This window comes from Ursus arctos, unplaced genomic scaffold (assembly GCF_023065955.2).
Source record: "Ursus arctos isolate Adak ecotype North America unplaced genomic scaffold, UrsArc2.0 scaffold_25, whole genome shotgun sequence".
NCBI classification, from domain to species: Eukaryota; Metazoa; Chordata; class Mammalia; order Carnivora; family Ursidae; genus Ursus; species Ursus arctos.
This window is the reverse complement of record NW_026622930.1, coordinates 14,967,245-14,988,493: the sequence shown is the minus strand read 5'-3', so window position 1 is coordinate 14,988,493 and position 21,249 is coordinate 14,967,245. Positions and strand designations below refer to the sequence as shown.

Below are 21,249 nucleotides of genomic sequence, written 5' to 3'. Positions count from 1 at the left end.
AGTCAGAAAGCATTAGATGATTTCAGGAAGCCTCCACTAGTCCTGTGATCTTTTGATAAATCCACGCTTTGTGTTGGTCGTGTGAAATCCCCAAAAGGTGGCGCCCATCACCAGCAACTTCCTGGGGCTGCCAGGTCCAAATGCTTAAGAGCGTGGTCCAAACAGCTACGGCTGAACCATCAATGACCAGCCAATTATGCAAGGGGCTGAGGCACACACAGGACGGGAGCCTAGCACATATTTTGTCCTTTCTGATTAAAAAATCCATTTAAAATCTTCTTCTCGAAACCTATGACCAGCCCCTCCCCCACTTTCCTTCACTGACCATTCTAACCTCACGGAATGACCCTGTGGCTATTGTTTGCCTCGAAACGATCGATCACACTGGTGTTTCAACTTTAGTGACTAGCAGGTGCGAGACAAAGAAAGAAGCAAGGAAAAGAAGTGATGCTTTCAAAATAAGAAACACCCAAACATAAAAGTGGAATGTTGTAAATACTTCTTTTAAGCATTAGTTTTTAAATGGCATTAATGGCACTTAAGCTGCAAGCAATTAAAACAATTCAATTTTCTTGTACAAGAGTTGGTTGGGGATTCTTTCTTTTGTTTGGAGATAGCAAGATTGGACCTCGTCACTATGTCTACCTTAAGACACCCAAAGGGACAAAAAGCCCTGAGATGGAATGATGCCATGGTCCTCCTTGGTATGTCTCAGACATGCAGGATGTCTATTTTTATAAAAATTTAGGATCAGCTAGACAGAACAGCAAGCCACTGGCATCATGCAAGGCAATCGTTTTGGTATTTTTTCCCCCTCTTATCAAAACAAGTTATAACCGAAGTTCCACTAGAAAAGTGAATATGGGCATTTCAAAACCAGTTTATTTTCACCACTGCACCCACTGAGGAAAATGCATGATTTTTGCCCGTAACCATGCAGCGAATGAGGTTGAGTTTTCGCCAATGCTTGCAAGTTCATTTGTCATTCGTCGATAGACAAAATTCAATAGGCTTCTGTCATTGGTTAAGGTGATATCCACAGTGTGATGCATTTGTGATTTTTTTTTCTTGTGTAATGAGGAAAGCAATTGCACCTTTTAATATGTGTGCTCTGATCTGTTTCCCGCAAATTCCACGTGCTCCCGGGTCCCAGGGACCTTCACTTGGAGCTTAGAAAGACTAAGTGTGCACTGAATGATGTGTATCAAAATTCAAGCTCAGAGCAACATGCCACAATGTCAACTCGAACCCTCATTACAGGTACTAGTTCAGCCCCCATCCGGTCCCCTTCTGTGTGTGTGCATATCTCTAACGGTAGGTTCAGGAAACGAGGCTCCATGTAAAAGACACACCTGTTCCTTTCAGAAGGCTGGTCTAAGGAATAGCTGCCCTTTCTCCACACCAGGCCCGGGCGGCACGGCCCCCAGGGGCGCAGCACCGGCCCACACCTGCCCTTAGCTTTCGTGGCCACGACCTCCTGCGTGTGCGAACACTCCCGGCATGTCCTGTGGTCACTGTCGGAAGTGCGGTCCTTGTTCTTTGATTCCTTTTGGCAGAGCAATCTTTCTCCGTCGTTTATGGCACAGTGAAATATATTCTTCAATGCTATGTAATTTCGGACTAACGAGAAAGTCTGTTTAAGGCACGTGTCTCAGGGTGAATATAAAAAAAAAAAAACAAAACCACAACGCTTGGTCAAGTCCAAGGTCCTCAGCATTTAGTTTCTGTCTTCAAGTAACGCGTTGTTCTCGAGGTCCCTGTCTTTGGTGTCCGCGGGCACCAGCCCGTTCTCCGCCCCGGCCGGCTGCTGGATGCACTCGGTGAGCGCGGCGGTGCTGGAGTGGTCCGAGTTACACATCTTCTCCGTCTCCTCCTCCTTCTTCTCTTCGTCCAGGGAGTAATTCCGGAAGGTCTTGTAGATTTTGTGAACGTCCTCGGGCAAGGTCTTTTTGAGGTCCTTGTTTTTCCTCTTGGTGAGTCTGGAGGTGGACCCGAACTTGTTGATGATGTTGTCCTCGGAGGCCCCCTGCCCGTGTTTGTTCAGCTGCTCGGAGCCCTTGAGCCGCAGGTTGTTGGGCCGGTTGTTGATGCTCTCCTGGGACGAGGCCTTGAAGCGGCCCGTGTCCAGAGCGGCAAAGACGGAGCGCTTCTCCGGGGACAGCATGTCCAGCGAGTGGGCCCTCTGGTCCAGGCCCAGGCGCCGGCGCTCCATGCTGCGGATGGTGGCCGCCCGCTGCAGCTTGTCGTGGATCTCCACGCTCAGCCGCCGCCGCGTCTCCCGGAACTCGGCCGTCACGTTGGCCTTCCACTCGGCCGCGTGCGCCTTGATCTCACCCACCTGGCCGGGAGACAGAAGAGCGAGGACACGCTGAGAAGTCGTCCCCACCTCGGGACCCCACCACCACCCCCCACAGCCCTTGGGTGTCCCGATGGGAAGGCTGGCTCCGGGGAGGCCAGGGGGTGAGGGGGGCACATGCCGGGGGAGGGGGGTGGTAGCTCTGCCCTAAAGACCTGGCTTTTGTGGCTCGGGGGGCACACCTGCTAGAGAACCCAGCAGAAGCCTGAGATGTGGAGGTGGTGACCGAACGGGAGGAGGACAGCAGTCTGCGGGAGCGATCACTATCTGGAGTTGGCCCGTGTTGGGTTCCCATGATGCGTCCACCCCTTGTTTAGTTGTATGGCCTCATTCCTCCCACGTGACTGGGGTAATCCTGTCTAGCTCCCAAAGTTCTCAGGGTTACGTGAGACAGAGACAGGCACCCGGGCACAAAGCAGAGGTGCAGCCGGTCCTTGGCCCTTCTCTGTTCCTCCGATGCTTCTGTCTGGGTGGGGTGACCAACCCGTCCCAATTAGACTGGGACTGTCCCGGTTGTGGAACAGAACGTCCCGTGTCCTAGGTACCCCTGCAGTCCTGGGCAAACTGGGAGCGCTGCTTACCCTGAATGTGGGCCACACTGGGGTGGAGGGCTGTCTGGCTTACCCTGCTTTGAAAAGACCCTCCAGGGCCCCTGGGAACCAAACTTCCCTAGTCTTGCTCTGCGAAAGCCCACAGAACATTCTCAGAATGCATGAGGATCGATCGCAGATTTCTTGGCTCTCATTCAGCACTGCCAACAGCACTAGTCCATGCTTTTCTACACAGACGAGCAACTCAGAAGCCTGCATTTTTGCATTTAGGAAAGTCGATATTTATGTGGTAACTTTCTCTTTCACTACAGCTGATTTTCTGCAGGTCAGTTAGCCATCTGGGGAATCAGACCGGAGACTGCATTGACAGGATTGCATCGCCAGTGTTTCTCTAAGCCAGGAAAATTAACAGTTGGGCCCGGGAATGATATGGGAAATTTTCCCATTCAGCAACTTTGTCCTGGGGCCTTCTATGCAGAATGTCTGTCTGCCGGGAAGCGAGCAGTCACCTTTCGGGAGGCTGTCCCTCTTTTTATTTCTTTGTTTTTTCAATCTCCCTTCCACTTGTTAACTCTTTTCTTCTTCTCTTGCCCTCCTTTTCAGTTCTTTTCCTCTCTTCCTAGAAGAACTACATGGACTTTTTTTTTTTTTAATCACAAAATCTATCTTCCCCTCTTTTATCTTCCTTTTCTTGCCTTTGTGTAGGTTCTCACGAATATTTACCCAGGGGAGTAAAGCCTGCATGTCCCTGGACACAGGGGTAGATTTATTTCTACAGATCTGACAACCCGGAGGGGATAAAGGTGAAAAGGAACCCCTTGTGTTTGCTTCCCCACAGCTGGTCACTGTTGGAGGACTTCAGTCTCAGAGTCCTAGTAGTCTACTGCATTTCCATACAGACCAGGCCCATCCTTCTCAAGCTTTTTATAAACTTTCTAGGCTGCTCCCACATGTCTGCACACCTCCCTCAACTAGAGTCTACCCCTGCTGACCATCGTTATTTTTTTCTTTTTCCCTTTTCATTTTTTAAAAATAAGCATTCTGGGGCGCCTCGGGGGGGGCTCAGTTGGTTAAGCATCTGACTCTTGGTTTTGGCCCAGGTCACAATCTCAGGGTCCTGGGATCCAGCCCTGCATTGGGCTCCGTGCTCAGTGGGGAGTCTGCTTGAGATTCTCTCTCTGCCCCTCCCCCCACTCATGCTTGCTCTCACTCTCTCTCTAAAACTAAAAAAATTTTTAAAATAACAAAAAATAAAATAAAAAGTCGTTGTTTACTAGTCCTTCCAGGATCTGTGGCCTGGTGAGTCATCAGATGTTCTCACCTGCCAAAAAAGGATCCAGAAATAACTGCTATTCCACTGAACTTGGCTTTTAGGTAATGATTCAAAACGAGGAAGCCGTAGGGGCTCTCCATGTATTAAGAAACCCTCCAGCCCATAAAATAGAGATAGGTAATTCTTGACATGAGCTAATCTGATCTCAGAAACATTTATAGAATTTGGAAGGGGTCCTACCTCTTCTTTTGTCTTTTTGGATAGAACCCGTAGCCAATCTCCGATCATACTGAGGACAGCTGCAAAGTAGGCAAGGCCAACAAGGATCCAAAACCACACTAGGGGCTTATACCACTCCCGGTAATTGATGCCAGCGTTTCCCCCTGAAAACAACCAAACATTACTTTAACCAGGGTCTAGCATTCGGTCTTTGCAGAACAAGCATATTCCGGTCCAAGGAGCAGAGATGTCATCCCATCACCATCTGACAATTGTTAGGCCTGCTGTATACAAGAGGTGACAGGGAAGGGAGGGCAAGGAAAAGATGGGTCCCTTCCCAAAAGGAGCCTGACTTGTGGCTTAACTGCTTTGATTCTTGACCACTAACCGTAATACCCATAACAATGACCGCTAACCGAATACCCGTAACAAAAATAGTGTCCGTGGCCAGTTTGGTCCACCTTTTCTCAACCCGGGCTTGACAATGAATGACGTGAGCTAGAGGACAACAGATGAGGCCCAGCTGTCAACTGTCTTCTTAAACTTCTTCAAATGTAATAAAAATGAAAGATCAATAATCCCCAAGGGCTTGGAACTCTTGGCACCGTTTCCTCTTTGATACCTGCATTTACTAAGAGCGGAGTGGCTGTGTGGTAGTAAAATTAGACTTAATGGCGTTCTTGAGACTTTGATCCTAGCAGTAGTGACTTAACACTAACTGAGGGATGGTGTTTACATGATGCTAATCGAAAAGGTCAATTAGACTGAGTAATTAGAATCACCGTGCTAGAACTAAAAGGCCGGCGAGTCCGATCCTTTATTTTATATGTAGGGATTACAGTAGAAATCCATCAAATCAAATGGCCAGCTGCCCGATTGCATTGACCAGCTGTTCCGCTGAAAGGACCAGTCATTCATTGCAAATAATTACCCTATTTATTCTCGTCCTCCTACGGGCGCTGCTGAAGGTAGCCATGCAAAACAGTCTCCAAGCCCAGCCCCCTCTCCTAAGGAAGCGAGGAAGTAACTGATGTCAGCCTGGTTCTCACTCTGTGAGTCACTGCTGCCCAGGGAGGCAGGCCCGCGGTCATTTCTAAGACCACCGACATTAGCAGTGTATGGGTAATTATGGGGTTACGTGATGAGTGATTGCTAGTCTTTCCCACTGGGCCATGGTTGTGACCTCCTCTAGCAGCACTGAATCCACACTGAGCTCTGACGGTAAGAGTAATACCCTCCCAAGGGCAGCTGGGCAGGCACTGTGGCCTGTGGCTCCTCTCAGTGGACCAGTGCGGCCCACAAGGTCTCGAGGCCACTGCCATTTCTTAAAATTAGAATTCCAAACATTACTAACCGTCTGTGTGGCCCCTTCAGTCTGGTTTAGCTGCCCTTTTTTTTTTTTTTTCCTTTTAGGCAACTCTCCCCGGCAGCTTCCTCTAGGATACCATTGGAGTTCCTGCCACAGTAAGTGGTTTTCGGGGTTCATTCCGGCTCTGCGCTAAGCCAGAAAATAGGGCAGCTTTCTCCTTGGGGCTAAGAGATTTACCTTAGCAAGTCACTACCACCCAACAAAGCTTGTCACTAGGGGGCGCTAGCGAACAATGCAATAAACACCCTTCCGCGTCTTCACCGACTGCTTGTCTGGAATTCAGAGCTCTGTGTCCGCTCTCAGTCAGAGTTTCAAAATGCTGTGATGTTGTTAGGCTGTCCTGACGTTAATCAGCTACAAAATAAACCGGTACTTAATCCTGCATGGCGATCAATGTTCCAATTGTATTTCTAGAAGGGTTGATGCCAGGTTCAATGGCAGCAATCATCGACTCTCGTTAATGTGCCTTTTTTAAAGGATCAGGTATCCTTCCCTATCGCTCTTAGAGTGTTGCCCAAAAGGTTGTGACAAACTTCCAGCCTTTTAAGGCATGCATTCTTCAGACCAATCTATGTAAGCTCTGGAAACCTAAGCTTCGAAGGGCCTGGTCTAATTGCAGTCAGCAGCGTGAGTTGTAAGAGACACCTGTCCATGGAGACCTCAGGACAAAAGAAATCAGGCTTTGTAATCAACAGTAAATGAGGAATTAAAACAGCGCCAGGCCTGTGACTGTGGAGGTCACGCCCTTGCTAGGTAAGTAAAGATAAGGTCAAGTGCCAGTATGTACTGAGTGCTCTCAATCCATGGTGTGTAATAAGGAGAAATAATCAGGTAAAATCATTGGCAGTATCCCTTGAAGCACCAGAATCCCCTCTCATTTTGTCCTAGGTCCCCCCCTCCTCCCAGGGAGGAGCAGCATGCCAGCTGAGCCGTGCGCCCTAACGAGTGAGGTCCCCGTGGGTGAAAAGATAAAGAACACGGACGTCCTTTCTTCTCTCCCATCCGTGGTGAAGAGCACCTCCCGTGCATTAATGCGTCACAATGTTAAATAAATCACACGTTCTTTCCTGGGTTATCTTTAACTTTTTCACTTAGAACCAACATATGCAAAATCATTTAGGTTGGCCAACTGTATTCATCTAATATCTAAATAAGTCAACGCTACTTTTTCTGACATTTTTAATAAAGCTGTAAATCAAGTCCCATCACCTAGGCCAACCAAGAACATCCATGTGCATTAAATCTGGGGCTCATTTTACTTTTTAGTTTTTGGTCCTTCAATCGATGCTGTTTTATAAAATGCAATTCATATTATTATTTTAGATTCATCATCACTTTTCAATTAATATGAAGGCCTGGATTCAATAATGTGAACCAAAGCACATAGTAGATATTTACACATTGACTCTAATTTGAGTCAACTATTACAGTTTTTGTTTTATAATATCACAATGTCGAACATTAAAATTTAAAATATTCAATTATGTTATTGTCAAATGGCATTTTTTTAGTGACAAGCTTCCCTGCACTTTCTTACATTGTATAATTAGATGTAAACCAATAACCTGAATTCCAATTAGAAATTTCAACTCTTTGCTGATCACCAAATAAATAAATTTTAAAATTTTATATCCCAAGGCTCTGCTATTTGCACCCCAGATTAACAGACTAACAGGATGAGTCAAGCAGGTGTTTAGAGAGAAGGGCCGGTCGCAAGTGTCCTCTAACAGACAGTGCAGCAGACGGCCCAGGGCTGGCACAGGGCACTTTGAAGCACAACCCAGGGCAAACTAGGCTCTGGGGGAACTTGAAGACGTTTGTGAAATAGTCCCGATAGTTCTCTGCGGTTTCCCTCCAGAGCTGCAGGCCTCCGCTCAGATGGCACGAGGTGGCCCCTCACCCCAGGTGAGGGCAGCACAGTGGCTGAGCACTGGGGTGGGGTTCTAATCGCTTTGACTTTGCAGCGCTTCGTCCTTAGGCAAGAAAAAGGAAGGAAAAAAATAAAAACTGCTATTTTTACAAACTGGACTTCAGTCTTCATCTGCCCGGTTGGAAGAGCTAGGAGACCACCCTGCTGCTTATCACTATCAGAATGACTGTGGAGGCACCCAGGCTCCTTTTGAAGAGCCCTCAATATCCCCTCCAGAATTTCCTGTTTTCCGGATTTCCAGATCCCTGTCCTCCTGGTGAGCACCATACTCCATGAAGAAACCAAGGCACTGGCCAGGATCATGTGCCAGATAAAGGACAGTCCGTCTGCGAGCTCAGCCTGCAAATGTCTAGGCTGCTGCTTAACCAGGAGCTGGTCAAGAACATGAACAGGCACACGCACATGCACACGTGCACACGTGCACACACATGGGCACACACACACACACACACACACTGCACGTGCATCACCCACACGTTTTGAGCTTAGGACAGTTGTTTAATCAAAGCTTTCTCAGAGTAGAAAACGATCCATTTCTGACCCCCTAGAACTATCCCTTAGGAAAGAGAAGGCTGGCCTCCTCCGCCTCCTGCCTTCCTACCACACTATGGGAAAGCCATACCTGTGAGAAGCCAGATCTCCTTTCCTTTTGAAGCTCCCTGTCCCTAGCTGAAACTGATGGTTTTCTTTTGCTCCTATAAACATAATTCATTGGCATCTATGTTCACAACGAAGACTATTGTTTCTATATACATTCATGCAGAATCCATTATAATACTGCACTCCCTTGGGACGGTTCTCAGCTCCTGGTAGTCAACTGAGTCCTAAGTCTTGTGTCAGGGCACGCCCGGGATAACTTCTGCAGGGAATACAGCCCTCCCCCGGGGAAGCCTCAGGAACCCTAACCCACAGGTCGCTGTAGGCCAAGCTCTAGGGTAATCGCTCCAGAGTTTCATATTTTCCAGTTGCTAATACAGCCTTTATCAATTGATTCGAAGAGACTTAATGCAAATCAGAAATCCAGCATGCAGTGAGAAATTCATTTCACTCATGCATAAATCATAGAGCGATACGGGCAAGGAGCATCCTGGGGAGGAAGAGGCTGGCTTTCATGTCACGGCGCAGTCTGCTGCTTTTTACATTACATGGGACCATGGCCTTGAAATGGGTCCATGCACAGCAGCAGGGACACTGAGCTGTTTTCATTTGTTTCTCCCGCAACATGGTTTCTTTCGCATGGTATTTTAAAAGCATTATTCACAGAATCTTTTCCCCGCCGGGGCCCTGGAGACTGGGATGCCCAGGGTGCTTACCTGCCACAAAATCGCCGAAGCCCACCGTGGTGAGGGTAACCACCACAAAGTAAATGGACTCCAGGGCGGTCCAGCCCTCGATATATCTGAAAATGACAGCGGGGATCGTCACAAATACAACGCAGCCAGCCAGGATGAACAGGATGGTTGAGATGACCCGGATCTTGGTCTGGCTCACTTGCTTTTTCTGGGAACAGCAAAGGAGAAAGAGAGAGGCAAGTCAGCTTCACCACCCTGGATTCAAAAGACAGAGGCACAGGAAGGACGGATTATGCCAGTGGCTTTTCACCTTTCGTCAGTCACGGGAGCTTTGGGAGACTCTGATGAAGGCTGTGGGCCCTCTCCTAGAAAAACGCACGCGCAGAAGTTTTCAGGTGCTCTAGGTGGTTCTCAGACCCAGTGAAGCCTGTTCGTGGACCCCAGGTCAGGAAACCCTGCTTAGGTCATGCCTCGAATGTCCTTGGTGTGGGTCCATGACTACAGCCCAGATGCTGATTCTAACTTCCTCACTATTACAAACAATTATTCCCCAAGAAGGGTTTGCTGCCAATTCTCACGTGGTAGGACTGACCCTCGTCCAGGAGGGCACAGGTTTGGAGCTCTCTGCACAGTGGCTGGCATGGACTTGGCACCTAGTTTCCTTTATATCAAAGGGAATGTGTGGGGGAAAAAAAAAAACAGATGACCTGAAACAGACTAAAATGTTCAGAAGACAAGGAAAACAGAGCCACGCCCGCACGTATTTGAGACAGACTCTAACTGCTTCACCCTCCTTCCCTGCTGAACTTGTACATTTATAACATACTTTTAAAACACACATTTTTGAGCCAGTGCAGTGGTGAGTTTGGGCTGTGTTATCCACCGGGGACAGACAAGAGTCCAAGTGAGAACGACAGGTTACTGTCTAAAATGATCAAAGCTTCGTTTCAGGCCAGCTTCCGAAGGAGCCAGGCGAGAGGCGAAAGCATTTAGATTGGGAACTAGACAGATGTCACCTAAAGGAATGGTGCCAATGGAGTCCAGACGTGGACGGGAGCATCACTGGTATTTGCCTAGAATGCACTAAAGACAACACTGGCATTGCCTCTGAGCTGAATAATCCTTAAGAGTCTTCTCAAAGCTCCCCGGACTGGCATGCAAATTGTCATCAGGGGGCCCTAGCACCATAACCCAACCAAAACCATATAACATCAGAGTGAACGGGCCTTCCCACATTGCCTAGACTGACTTTCTGCAAATATATACCACATGTGGGGCATTGGATAGAGGAAATCCTTACCATGTGCTCTGTTTTCTATTCATTGCCTTCCGATGAATTAGAAGGCAGAGAACCTCAGAACGTGGAGAGACCTTTGCATTCATACACTTCAACAGAAGCCAAGAGGGGTTGAGGGACTAGCATAAAATGATTTTGCTAATTAGAGGCAAAGCCAAGACTAGAATTCTGATGTGATTAACTCCCAGTCCAGTGCTTACTGATGGAACCAGACTTCAAGTTACTCAACAATTTCCCAGCTCACACAAAGTCGCCAGAGTCCTGGCCCCCCCCAAATAACAAAGCCAACCAGACTAACCCCCATGAAGAACAGGCCATCCTGCTTCCCTTCTGGAAAGGAAGACTGAGAATAAAAAATTGTTACTGTGCGATCTGTCCAGGAATTCCTAAGCTTCGGTCACAAGAAATGACACCTCTCCCAGGTCTCTCCAGGACTGAGATGGTCAAGCAAGAGTCTTCTAAGGTCAACCGCTTGGATCAACCATGGAAATGCCAGTCAAGAAGGTGACTAGGCTTCGCTCCCTTCCATCCCCTCCTCCTTGACTGTGGGAGAAACGTCGGCGCAGCTTCTTCCCTGGAAAGTTCCAGGGATGCAAGAGTTGAAAAGGGGGAAATTCTACTGTCCACTCTATTCACACCTCAGAAACATTCAGCCCCACCTGCCTGGGGTCCTGGTCCCAGGTATGTTCAACACAGCAAAACGGAGGACTCAGTTCAACGAGTAAGAACAGTTAGAGTGGAGAACTTTTATTTGCACAAATCTATATCAGCATGATGTACACCCCCGTTCTGAGATCAATATATTCCCTAAAAATACACAGGAAAACCTAAGGAAATACAACCCTTCTTTCTGAAAAGCAGTCCTGTGCTCTAACTCCCAAAAGGGCACTCAGTGTATAAAATGGGGACGGGGAAAAATTATTTGATCCATGCTTTTATACCATCCCCTCCTCATCTCCTCAGAAAAGCCATCTGAAAAAAAAAAAGTGGTAATTTACTGATACTGCTGAAACTGCAAAATGAACGTTCCAATTATTTTTTTCATGAAAGTATCATGACAAGATAAGAGAACCACAGGAATGTCTTACCCATTCCATGAATTTCCAGCCTGGGCATTCTAGCAGGACTCAGTGAGGGCAGTTGAGCCCCTCTGAGAATCCAGGAATGTATTTATTACTAGCCTAGGTTTGTTTATAGGCATGCATACAAATCCAAAGCCCAAAAGGAGATTTCACCGTAGGTCATTAAATGAATCTAATTGCTGGCAACGGGAACATCATTCTCCCCTCCTCTATAACCCGTCCTCCTCAAACACATAATGAAATTAAATGTTCGTCAGACACTTGTTAAGTCATAAATTAGGATGTGAACACAACTGCAGTCCGAATGAGGCTGAGGTTGGCAATGGAGGGCTTGTAAGTACGTAGGATGCTGGAGACATTCCCGGGCTCCCCGCGGTGGGCAGAAGGGACGACAGCACAGGACAGGATTTGTTTGGTGGCAGGGAGGGAGCTATGTAACAAAGGTGAAATCATGGTGTCTCTGTTGGAGAGTTTATCAGCAAGGTAAACATTTCACCACCGTTCACCTCACCTCCCAAGGCAGTCCCCAAGGGACTTCTTCCAGATGTCCTAGGGTAATGCTCAGTAAATGCTTGGAGAATTCAATCATTGGGGTATTTTAGGGACTTAAGAAGTCAAGTGTCTTGCGTGTGTGTGTGTGTGTGTGTGTGTGTGTGTGTAAATGTGTATACCCATAGTTCACTATAAAAGGAAAAGGCATGAACGTAAGGTTTTAGCAATATATATTATTTTGGATACCCATGTTTTTGCTGCCCTCTAGATATTAAAACAGAACAAAAACAGTTACCTTAACTGAACACTTTTCAAGATGGAAGCACAAACTGTCTTACACATCATCCCGTGGTCTTGGCTTCTTATCCCTGTCAGCACCGCAACTGCACACTACCACTTGTAAAAGGGTGTTTGGGAAATTGGAGTCTAAGGGTAGACGGCCTAAGACACATCCCATCCCCACTGCTATATGGCTGGGTGACCTCAGGCAAGTTTCTCAACCTCTCTGGGCATCAGTTTCTTCCTTTATAAAATGGACACGGAGAATCCACCTCACAGAATTATTTGGAAGATTAAATAAGTGTGTAAAAGCTTTGCACACTGCCTGCTAAGTGCTCAGGGATCGTTAATGATTATCGTTGATGTAAAGGTTCAAATCTCATCTCAGCTGTGGACAGCCCCAGATTTCATACCACGCTTAGCTATTGAGGAATGCTCCCTCCTGTCTGGCTTCAGATAATCTTCATTTAGCTTCAGGAAGTCACTGCTGCTTGTCCCTTCTTGGATACGTTATCTCATATAATTACCTCATTGTTAATGAGAAAAAGGTCCTCATTCTCCCTTGGTTCTGTGTTGGCCTGGGTGGAGCTCTCAGACGGTCTCAGCCCACAATCTTGAAAACTTTTTTATTTGCCTTTCCATTAATTTCCCCCTAGTTCTTTATCATCCTTCTGAGACCGCCAAGAATCGCAGATAATGTTTGCGATGTCAGGAACTAGCCGCAGAGAGGCACATACCTAGCTTTCCTTGCCCCCCTCTGCCACCTCCCCACCTCCCCGCCACTTACAGAAGCGAGCTGTCCTTCCATGGAGGCGTTGCTAAGCAAAATCACACTGCTTATTTACCGGTAAGCAGAGCAGCTAGCAAAAAGCTTTGTGAGAGCCCAGATCCGACTTCGCTCATGTGTTCCTGGGCTAACAAAACTGTTATCTGGGAAGAGATGGTTCGATAACAATATTTGGGCAGGAGGGAGAGGATGGCTGTGCACATCTGTCCAAACCTTTTTTCACACTTTGTTGATTAGAAGAAACGATGTGTTATTTCCTTCTTATGCAAATAGCATTATGCAAAACTATTTCCTGCTGCCCAATTGGCACTAACTGCAGGAATGTTCGAAGAACTCGAAACCCACCTCCTGTAGAGTTCATTCTGTTGTCATGACTCTATGTGAAATTATTCCAAAGAGCAAAACAAACTTCACAAACAGAGAGCAGGAGAGCCAGCTCTAAGAGCTCTCTCCTTTGAGAGAGGGATGTGTGTGCTGACAATCTCGGAAGTGTTTACTTGTTTCAGACCTCAGAGGACTAAGCCACACGTTCAACTCTCATTAAGCAAAATGCCCTCCCTGTGTTTGCTTGCTTCCACAATCTTATTTTAGAGAACGAGTATATTTCTATTCATTTGTGGGCTGGTTCTTTATTTCATTTTTGCCCCTCTAATGTCGTTCTCCTTTTCACTTTAATGTGATTTCTTAGAATTCTGAGGTTAGCAATCCAGATTGTTGTGTCTGGCTGGGGAAATTGCTACTTCGTTGTGATTTTTAGCCAGAGCCTTGCAGATGTTATTTAATAATAAGGATACGGCAATAAAAATCCTAGGACAGGAGCTAGACGTGCAGAGCTCTCCTTTTGGTCTGGTTTGGTTTGGCTTTGTTGAAATGCAAACACATCACCATGGTAATACAACTGAACTGAGAATAATTTCTCAAAATGGAAAGATAATAGGAACTGCCTCACAGAAGAACTGACTTTATTTTCTGATATTATTATGTTTGCCACAAAGATTTCTTTTTAAAACGTCCAGTTCCAACAAAGAGTTTCAACATCACAGTGAATAGCTATGTAGCACCAACAATTCTATAAACTATGAGCAGAGCTGGTAAACACCATTTGCTATACTCTCCACAGCACACATACCATACACACACATTAGTGAGAGTCATGCAGCAAAATCTCCATGGAGCCTATGGAAAATGTCCTCCTCAAAAGCTGAAGACACAAATGTATCTTGTCTCTTTTCAGCTCAATAGCTCAATTCACACACACACCAAATTTTACCTGAGCCACCCTGCAGCATCTCACAGATTACTGGCCAGTTCGGGGCTCTGCCTGTATCACCATGCAAAGTTTTTGAAAAAGCTTTCTGTAGATACAATTAAATTGTTTCTATCACTGCAATGCCAATGTAGGTACACCTGGGATAGAGGAAAGTTAAAATCCATAAATAATAAAAATTCTCAGCTGTTCCATCCTAGGAACACTTTCATGAAAATCTTTGCAAGTTTTCTGTTCTAAAATTCAGTGGCTTTGAATATTTGGAGGTAATACTGGATCGGAACACAAGAGTTTGTGCTCAAAATACCACCCGTTAATTCACTCAGCCCATAATTTTTAAGGACCCTTTACATACTGGGGCTGTTCTGGTTGTAAGGGACACAGTGGTTTAAAAAGAGAGAAAAGTCCCTTTCTCGTGTACAGGAAGTCTAGTGGGTGAGGTGGGGTGGGAACATCGGAGTCTTTGGCTGACACAGTCTATGGCGCTGTCCATGGTGTCCAGCCCTGCTCTAGGTCTTGAAGGCAAAGTGTGGTACCTCATGACAGCCTACCGATTAAAAATGTCACCTGAGAGAGAAGAAATAAATATTTGCATAGCTCTGGTATGTGGAATACAAAAGCGGGCCAACTGTAATGGCTGATCTTTGGTTCTCTGTGAGTCAAGCCCTCAGAAACTGTGTCCCAGGGATTGGAACAACTCAGAGGCAATCACACCAATGTAGGAAACACCTACATGCAATCTTGGCTGAAGAATGGTCCTTCTCTTCAGCTGAGGTTCAAAAGGCAAGTCCATGGAAAGGAGGGGAGGATGGGCACACCTCAGGATGAGCCGTCTCAACAGAATAACTCCCGGCAACCCCAGTAGATGTCCCACCTAGCTGCTCACCCATCCAAATTCTAAATTTACTTTACCCAGATTTGACCAGCACAGGAAACAATGTCTCTGCCCCAAAATGCCCTCCCACCATCATCTACACAAGCATACAATGATAATACTGCAGTAACAATGCTCCAGACATCAGAAGCTGCCTCCCTCTTCTCCTCCCCCGGCCAACAGGGTCAGGGTCACAGTTCATTGGCCAAGCAATCCACAATAGCCAGGGAAACAAGATCCCACCCCAGTGCTTCTTTCTTGTGCAAGGGGCTCCCCCTGCTCTAACACACATGGCCTCTCTCCAGCCTTTCTCTGACCCAGGAACTAAAGCATTCTGCCTCTTCCCCTCCCCTCCTTTTGGGAACAAGCTGACCTCCAGAAGTGGCCTCTTGATCTTCTGTCTCATTCGGGGTCTGTTATTAAGAAACCCATTTTTCCACAGATATAAACCATATTCTCCAGTGTTGAGAAAATACAGTAACACTAGGCTTCAGTGCCTCATCTCCTTTGTCTTACTTCTCAATCAGTTCATACCTTGGGTGGCAAAAAAGAGATGCTATTTATTTGTCTCCTTCAAAGACCCCCAACATCTCAATTCTCCTCCCCACGGTCCTCCTGGGACCATGGTTTTTTCTGTTAGTGACAGCTCAATAGTTACTTCACAATGAAGGGAAGAGAGAGGTCAGACTGGGTCCAGTGGGGCAAGTTGTCCTCAATGGAAGGTGAGTTCCCTTCTTTAGACTGTAGCCGCCCCACCAAGGAGGAACACATATAATGAAAGCAGAAAGGAAAGAAATTACAACAGGCCTCCTACTGAGGGGTCTGTCCTAGAAGGAGGTGAAGAATGGGGGAAGTCATTAAGGAAGGCCAGGCCCTGGTTGGGGCTCTCTGAAGGGACAGGAACCTTCCACAGGGACAAGACACGCTGAGGGATGGCGCTGGGGAACCAACAGTCATAATCCAGCCACACTGAGCAAAGTAAACAGTGCACTGTGGATTATCAAGGAGGCTTTGACTCTTTCTCATCCTTCCTGGCCATCTCCGAGCCAGGCCATTGTTCACTGGAACCAGCGTCCGAGGGTACCCAGGAAGCGTGGGAGAGAAGAAAGCCTTCATAGGCCCCTATCTCTCCGTTCTCAGCTATGAGTAGCCCAGAGAGCAGGCCCTTGTGACCTTCTGGTGGGCTTCCCAGAATGCCTGTCTACATGCCCAGGAACCAAGATTAGTGGCAAAGAAGCATGCATTGTCTGTGGCCTATCTTGCCTGTTAGAAGATTTGGAGAAAGTCCCCAAGATCAGCCAGATCTAGGTCGATACCTTAAAAATGCACGTGGGTATCATTGAGTCAATACCTGTGCACATCCCTGGGTTTTACTGGGGATGTGGTAAGCAATCCCCTCCCCAAGAGTCACACCACGCCTTTCCTTCTTTCTAGACAAACAATTTTTAGTGAAAGCATACAGGGATGCTTTCACTAAAGCATACAGCTTCATAGAAAATCTTTCAGAAATTAATCCTAAACTAGGAAGCCCGGCATTGAGGCAACTTGATAGAAACATCCAGGTCGGACAATATTTCTTTAGCAGAAAATTTTCCAAGCTGTGAATGGAGTAGAATTCTAGAACTTTTCTACTCTTTCATTCAGTAAATATTTATTGTGCACCTACTGAGCTAAATTCACTGATGAACAGAACAGAACAGCCCTCCTCCCAGTACAGAGGCTGAGGCGTGCCAGCGACTCACTGTCCCAGCCTCCCCAGAGCAAAGACTCAAGCACGCAGCCCAGGCTCTCCCAACCACAGAGACATAAGTCAGACTCTGACTCAGACACTAGTGAGACAGGTGACAGACTTGATCTTGGAGTATCCCTTCTATGGTTTTCTGTGTGTTTTCCTCTTTTCTCTCTCTGGTATCCCAAAGGCTATCCCTAAGTGAGGAGCAAAGATTCCCAGAGGCATCCTTGCAGAACGACTTTCCTCTCTCCCACAGACTCATTAAGCCTGGGCTAGGGTCAGGGACAGAGAGCTGGCAGAATGGCCATTCAGCCTGGAGAGGAAAGAAGAGTGGAAGGGACTTCCTCTTCCTAGGGTCTTCCAAGTGGCCTTAGCAGAACCTGTTTCCTGGAGGGCCAGGGGCAGAGAGGGAGAGATGAGATGCAGAGGCGTCCTCCCTCAGCTCCTGTGCCCAGGCTGCCTCGCAGGAGCCCTGGCTCCCCCTAAGTCTCCGGAACAGAGATTGAGAGACATGGACACTAAGCAGGGTGGAGGTGTGGAGAGAAAAACTTGCCCCCAGTCAAGGTGGAACCGGTCAGCACTAAACGGAAGCTTCCATGGGGGCAGTGAGGTGGCAGGCAGCAGTGGACACATCATCCCTAAAGAAGTAGGGATGTCCCGGGGCTGCTGGCCACAATGATGGGGTCATAAGCCACTTCCAGGGGCAGTCACAAGGGTGTTTCTAGCGGCAGCAACTAGGGAGGGCCTGGCATCCCTATGGTCAACGGGGCCAGCTTCTATCTGCTCCATCAGAAATGGCAGTGGCGGGGCGCCTGGGTGGCACAGTCGTTAAGCGTTTGCGTTCAGCTCAGGGCGTGATCCCGGCGTTATGGGTTCGAGCCCCACATTAGGCTCCTCCGTTGGGAGCCTGCTTCTTCCTCTCCTACTCCCTCTGCTTGTGTTCCCTCTCTCGCTGGCTGTCTCTATGTCAAATAAATAAATAAAAATCTTAAAAAAAAAAAAAAAAGAAATGGCAGTGGCTTCTTCCGGAACCAGTCCTGTGGCATGATTTGGGTCATTGTTCTTGGCTGGGTACCTCCCAAGTTTGGTCTCCAAGACATGATATATAACTGCTTGGGCAAGCTCTCCGGCATTTCTAAGTCTTTAGAAAAGTCTTGTGAGAGATGACAGCTAGTTTCGGCTGTGGTGTGAAAGGGGCTGCAAGCATTCCTGGGATGGGGAGTTAGAGAGAGAGCGATATCAGCCTCCTCCCTCGGGCTGGCTGAGGTAGAGGGTCTGGCGCCTGCAGGAGGGGACCAGCAGCACTGCCCAGAGAGGCTGCTGGCCAGAGCGGATATTGGCCACCCAGACAAGTGAATGGAGAAGACACAGGCTGCGGCCAGGACAGACACAGGCACACATCAGTGACAGCCCCTGCAGGCACCAGAGGGCAGAGGACCCCGGGAAGGGGGGCTGTGGCGGGATCTGCTGCGTGCCAGGGCAGCGGCCGGCGTTTGGACTAAAGATGCAAAGAGAAAAGACTCAGAAGCACAGTTATCGACATGCAAACGGTACGTCTCTTTGGACGATGGGTTTTCACGTGATTTTATTTTCTTCTTTGTACTCTGTTTTCCAAAGTCTCTACAATGGCCGTGCTCTTTGTCATCTTTGCAATGAAGGAAAAGGAGACGGCCAGGCTGGAAGCGAGAGGGGTAAGGAGGAGAAAAGGGAGAGAGGCAATGGGGACTGTGCTCCTGACCGCTGCGTGGCTCCCTTGAGAAATCACACCGTCTTTGACAACACTGCTTGTCTTCCTTCCTTGTGGGAATGAGATGATGGCCATGCCCTTGGGAGAAAACTGGAAGAGAGAAGGAGGAGTCAATACTCCCCACAGGAAAGTAAAGAGAGGGGCCTTGTCTAAGCCTCCAGAATCCCAGGGACATTTGCCAACAGTGGCAGTGGCCGCTATGAGAATGTGGCCTTGTTCCAAGGCGGTAATTGCATCCTGCCTGCTGCCCTGCCACCTCCTCGTCCCACAGAACGTGGCCACCCCCTTCCTGAGCAAAAGTGCCGGGGAGCCCCACTGCCAGCGAGCACCCGCTGGCCCTCTCCGTCTTGCCTCTGACTCCAGCTATTTTTGCAGCTTACTCTCTAAAGAGAGTGAATCGTTTGCTGGTGCCCACAGTTCCGTTTCATGCTTCTGTTCTGTCTGCTGGGATGTTCTTCCCCTTTCTATGCTTGTCAAACTCCCGTGGGCTCCTCACAACACAGTTCCACTACTGCCTCCAGCAGAAAGCCCTCTGCCGTCTGGCTAGCGTGACCCATCCTTCCCCGGCTGCCTCTGCTCCTGGCGCGTTCCCCTGTCCTGCATTTGCTGTCCACCTACAGGCATGTCTCCCTGTCTTTGCAGCAAATTCGCGGCGTGTCTTTCTACACTCGCTCCCTCTTTTTTAGCACTGAGGGAAAATAGGGGAGCAATTGTTTGAAGTAAGCTAATGTATGAAGGACCTAAAATAAAACTGTTCAGCCGGAAAGAGATAAACTGTCCTGATTTTGTAACATTGAATGCTAGAAGGGGCATATGTTACAGAGAGACACAGGCGCTGGACATACACACATACCACACAGTACGCATCTGCGGGATGGAACTGAATATCAACAGCACGGAACTGCCTCAATGGGAGAGCGTTGACTATCTGAACATGGCCATTTACAAGGATAGAAATTGTATGTGGGTATTCCTGAAGTTACACAAGAGCTCCCTGGAAGGTTTTTTTTCCTTACAACCCCATTTAGATTATAACACCGTAGGCGGTGACTGATAAATCTGTGAGATGTTTGTGGTTGTCGCACCAATCCGAGGGGCATTCCCGGCACGCAGCGGGAGGGGGCGAGGATGTTCAGATGTCCTGTCTGCAAGAGCGAGTGCCACGGATCAGACCATAATCCCAAATGTAGTGTGAGTTTTGACTATCCCACTGAGAAAAATTCATGTTTATACTTACGTGACCTGAGAACTTAACTAACTCCCTTTTACGTATAAACACACACACACAATTTTTTTCAGCATAATTTCAATATAAGCTGAATTTTACAAGAATATGACTCCAACGTACATTGCAAGAAGGCTGAATTTTGACTAACTGGAACCCTGCCGAGAACTGTTCTCCCTTTTGGAAAAGGACATCACGCGGGGGGGGTGGCACTTTCATCACTGGTAGGACATGCCTGAACTGACCCACGTCTGGAGCAACTGTATTCCACACGTAGATGCCAGGAGCTCACTGCTCTGGTGGCTCTCTGGGGGGTTTCGTGACCAACCGCCAATGACAGAAGCATATTGTTCTATTCTAAATGACCAACCCTTCATCTCTCCTTCATACCGCAGCTAGACAGTAGCACTGGAACTTGCAAAATTAGATGTGTGGATCAGCTGCACCCTCTATGAGATTCATTTCAATGTGGTAAATGGGCACGAAGGGATACTTGCTCTAAAAGGGGGTGTTGGGTATTACAGGGCTGAGAACCACTGGATGAAAGTAAACTGTACGTCATACTTGAGGTTGACTTGAAAAGTCTGTAGAATTATACTCACAGGTGTTGCCTGATGAGACAAAAGTCCCCGGTACACAAATACCATGTGTCGTGTGCAGGAGGCATTATCAGAGGACTGCTACCCTACGGACCACCCTTCCATCAAAATAATTGCACTTCAAAGGTTAAGACGGGGGCATTTTTTTTTTCCATTGACTTTCATTTGCACACAATGCTACTTTGGTTTCCATCTTCCATATCAAAATCTATGATAATGCCCATGCATTCACTCATCAGGTATGGATTACGTGCTCTAGGCGCCAGGCGCTGTGCTAGAAACTGTGCTGAGGATGCAGACAGGACGGGGCCTTGCGGAGCTCTCGGGTTGATGGGGACAGCAGGCATTAAACATGTAACTCCAATTCGAGGAGATGAATGTTATTCTGGGGTGTACAAGGTGCTCTGGGAGTACAGGGTGCTGACCTCATTTAAAAGTCAGAAAAACCAGGGATGCCTGGATGGCTCAGGCGGTGAAGCGTCTGCCTTTGGCTCAGGTTATGATCCCAGGGTCCTGGGACTGAGTCTTGCATCGGGCTCCCTGCTCGGTTGGGAGCCTGCTTCTCCCTCTGCCTGCCACTCCCCCTGCTTGTGCTCTCTCTCTCTGACAATTAAGTAAATAAAATCTTAAAAAAAATAAAGTCAGAAAAACCTCCCTGAAGAACTGACATTTACCCTCAGAGCCAGAGGACCATGGGGCCTCTCGGAAGCACCATCCATACGCCATGCAAACATCCGAAGAAGAGACCATGGCACAGTCAGTGTGGACACAGGCCCCCTGAAGGTTCCCCGTGGAAGCGGAGACATCGCCCCATATACAACCATCAAGGATCTCACTCCAAGACAGAACGCTAACTGTAAATTTTTTTTTAATTTTTA

General features: G+C 47.7%; 1 protein-coding gene across 1 annotated transcript in view; it reads right to left on the bottom strand.

Annotated features, from left to right (window-relative positions):
* Positions 1-1,717: 1,717 nt before the first annotated feature.
* KCNK10 (potassium two pore domain channel subfamily K member 10) overlaps positions 1,718-21,249 on the bottom strand; it is a 121,588-nt gene continuing 102,056 nt past the window's right edge. The window contains exons 5-7 of the mRNA XM_026515498.3: positions 9,012-9,198; positions 4,421-4,563; positions 1,718-2,338 (exon numbers count right to left, since the gene is read on the bottom strand). Of these exons, the coding sequence (XP_026371283.2) occupies positions 1,718-2,338; positions 4,421-4,563; positions 9,012-9,198 (951 nt within the window). The remainder of the gene's footprint in view (positions 2,339-4,420; positions 4,564-9,011; positions 9,199-21,249) is intronic.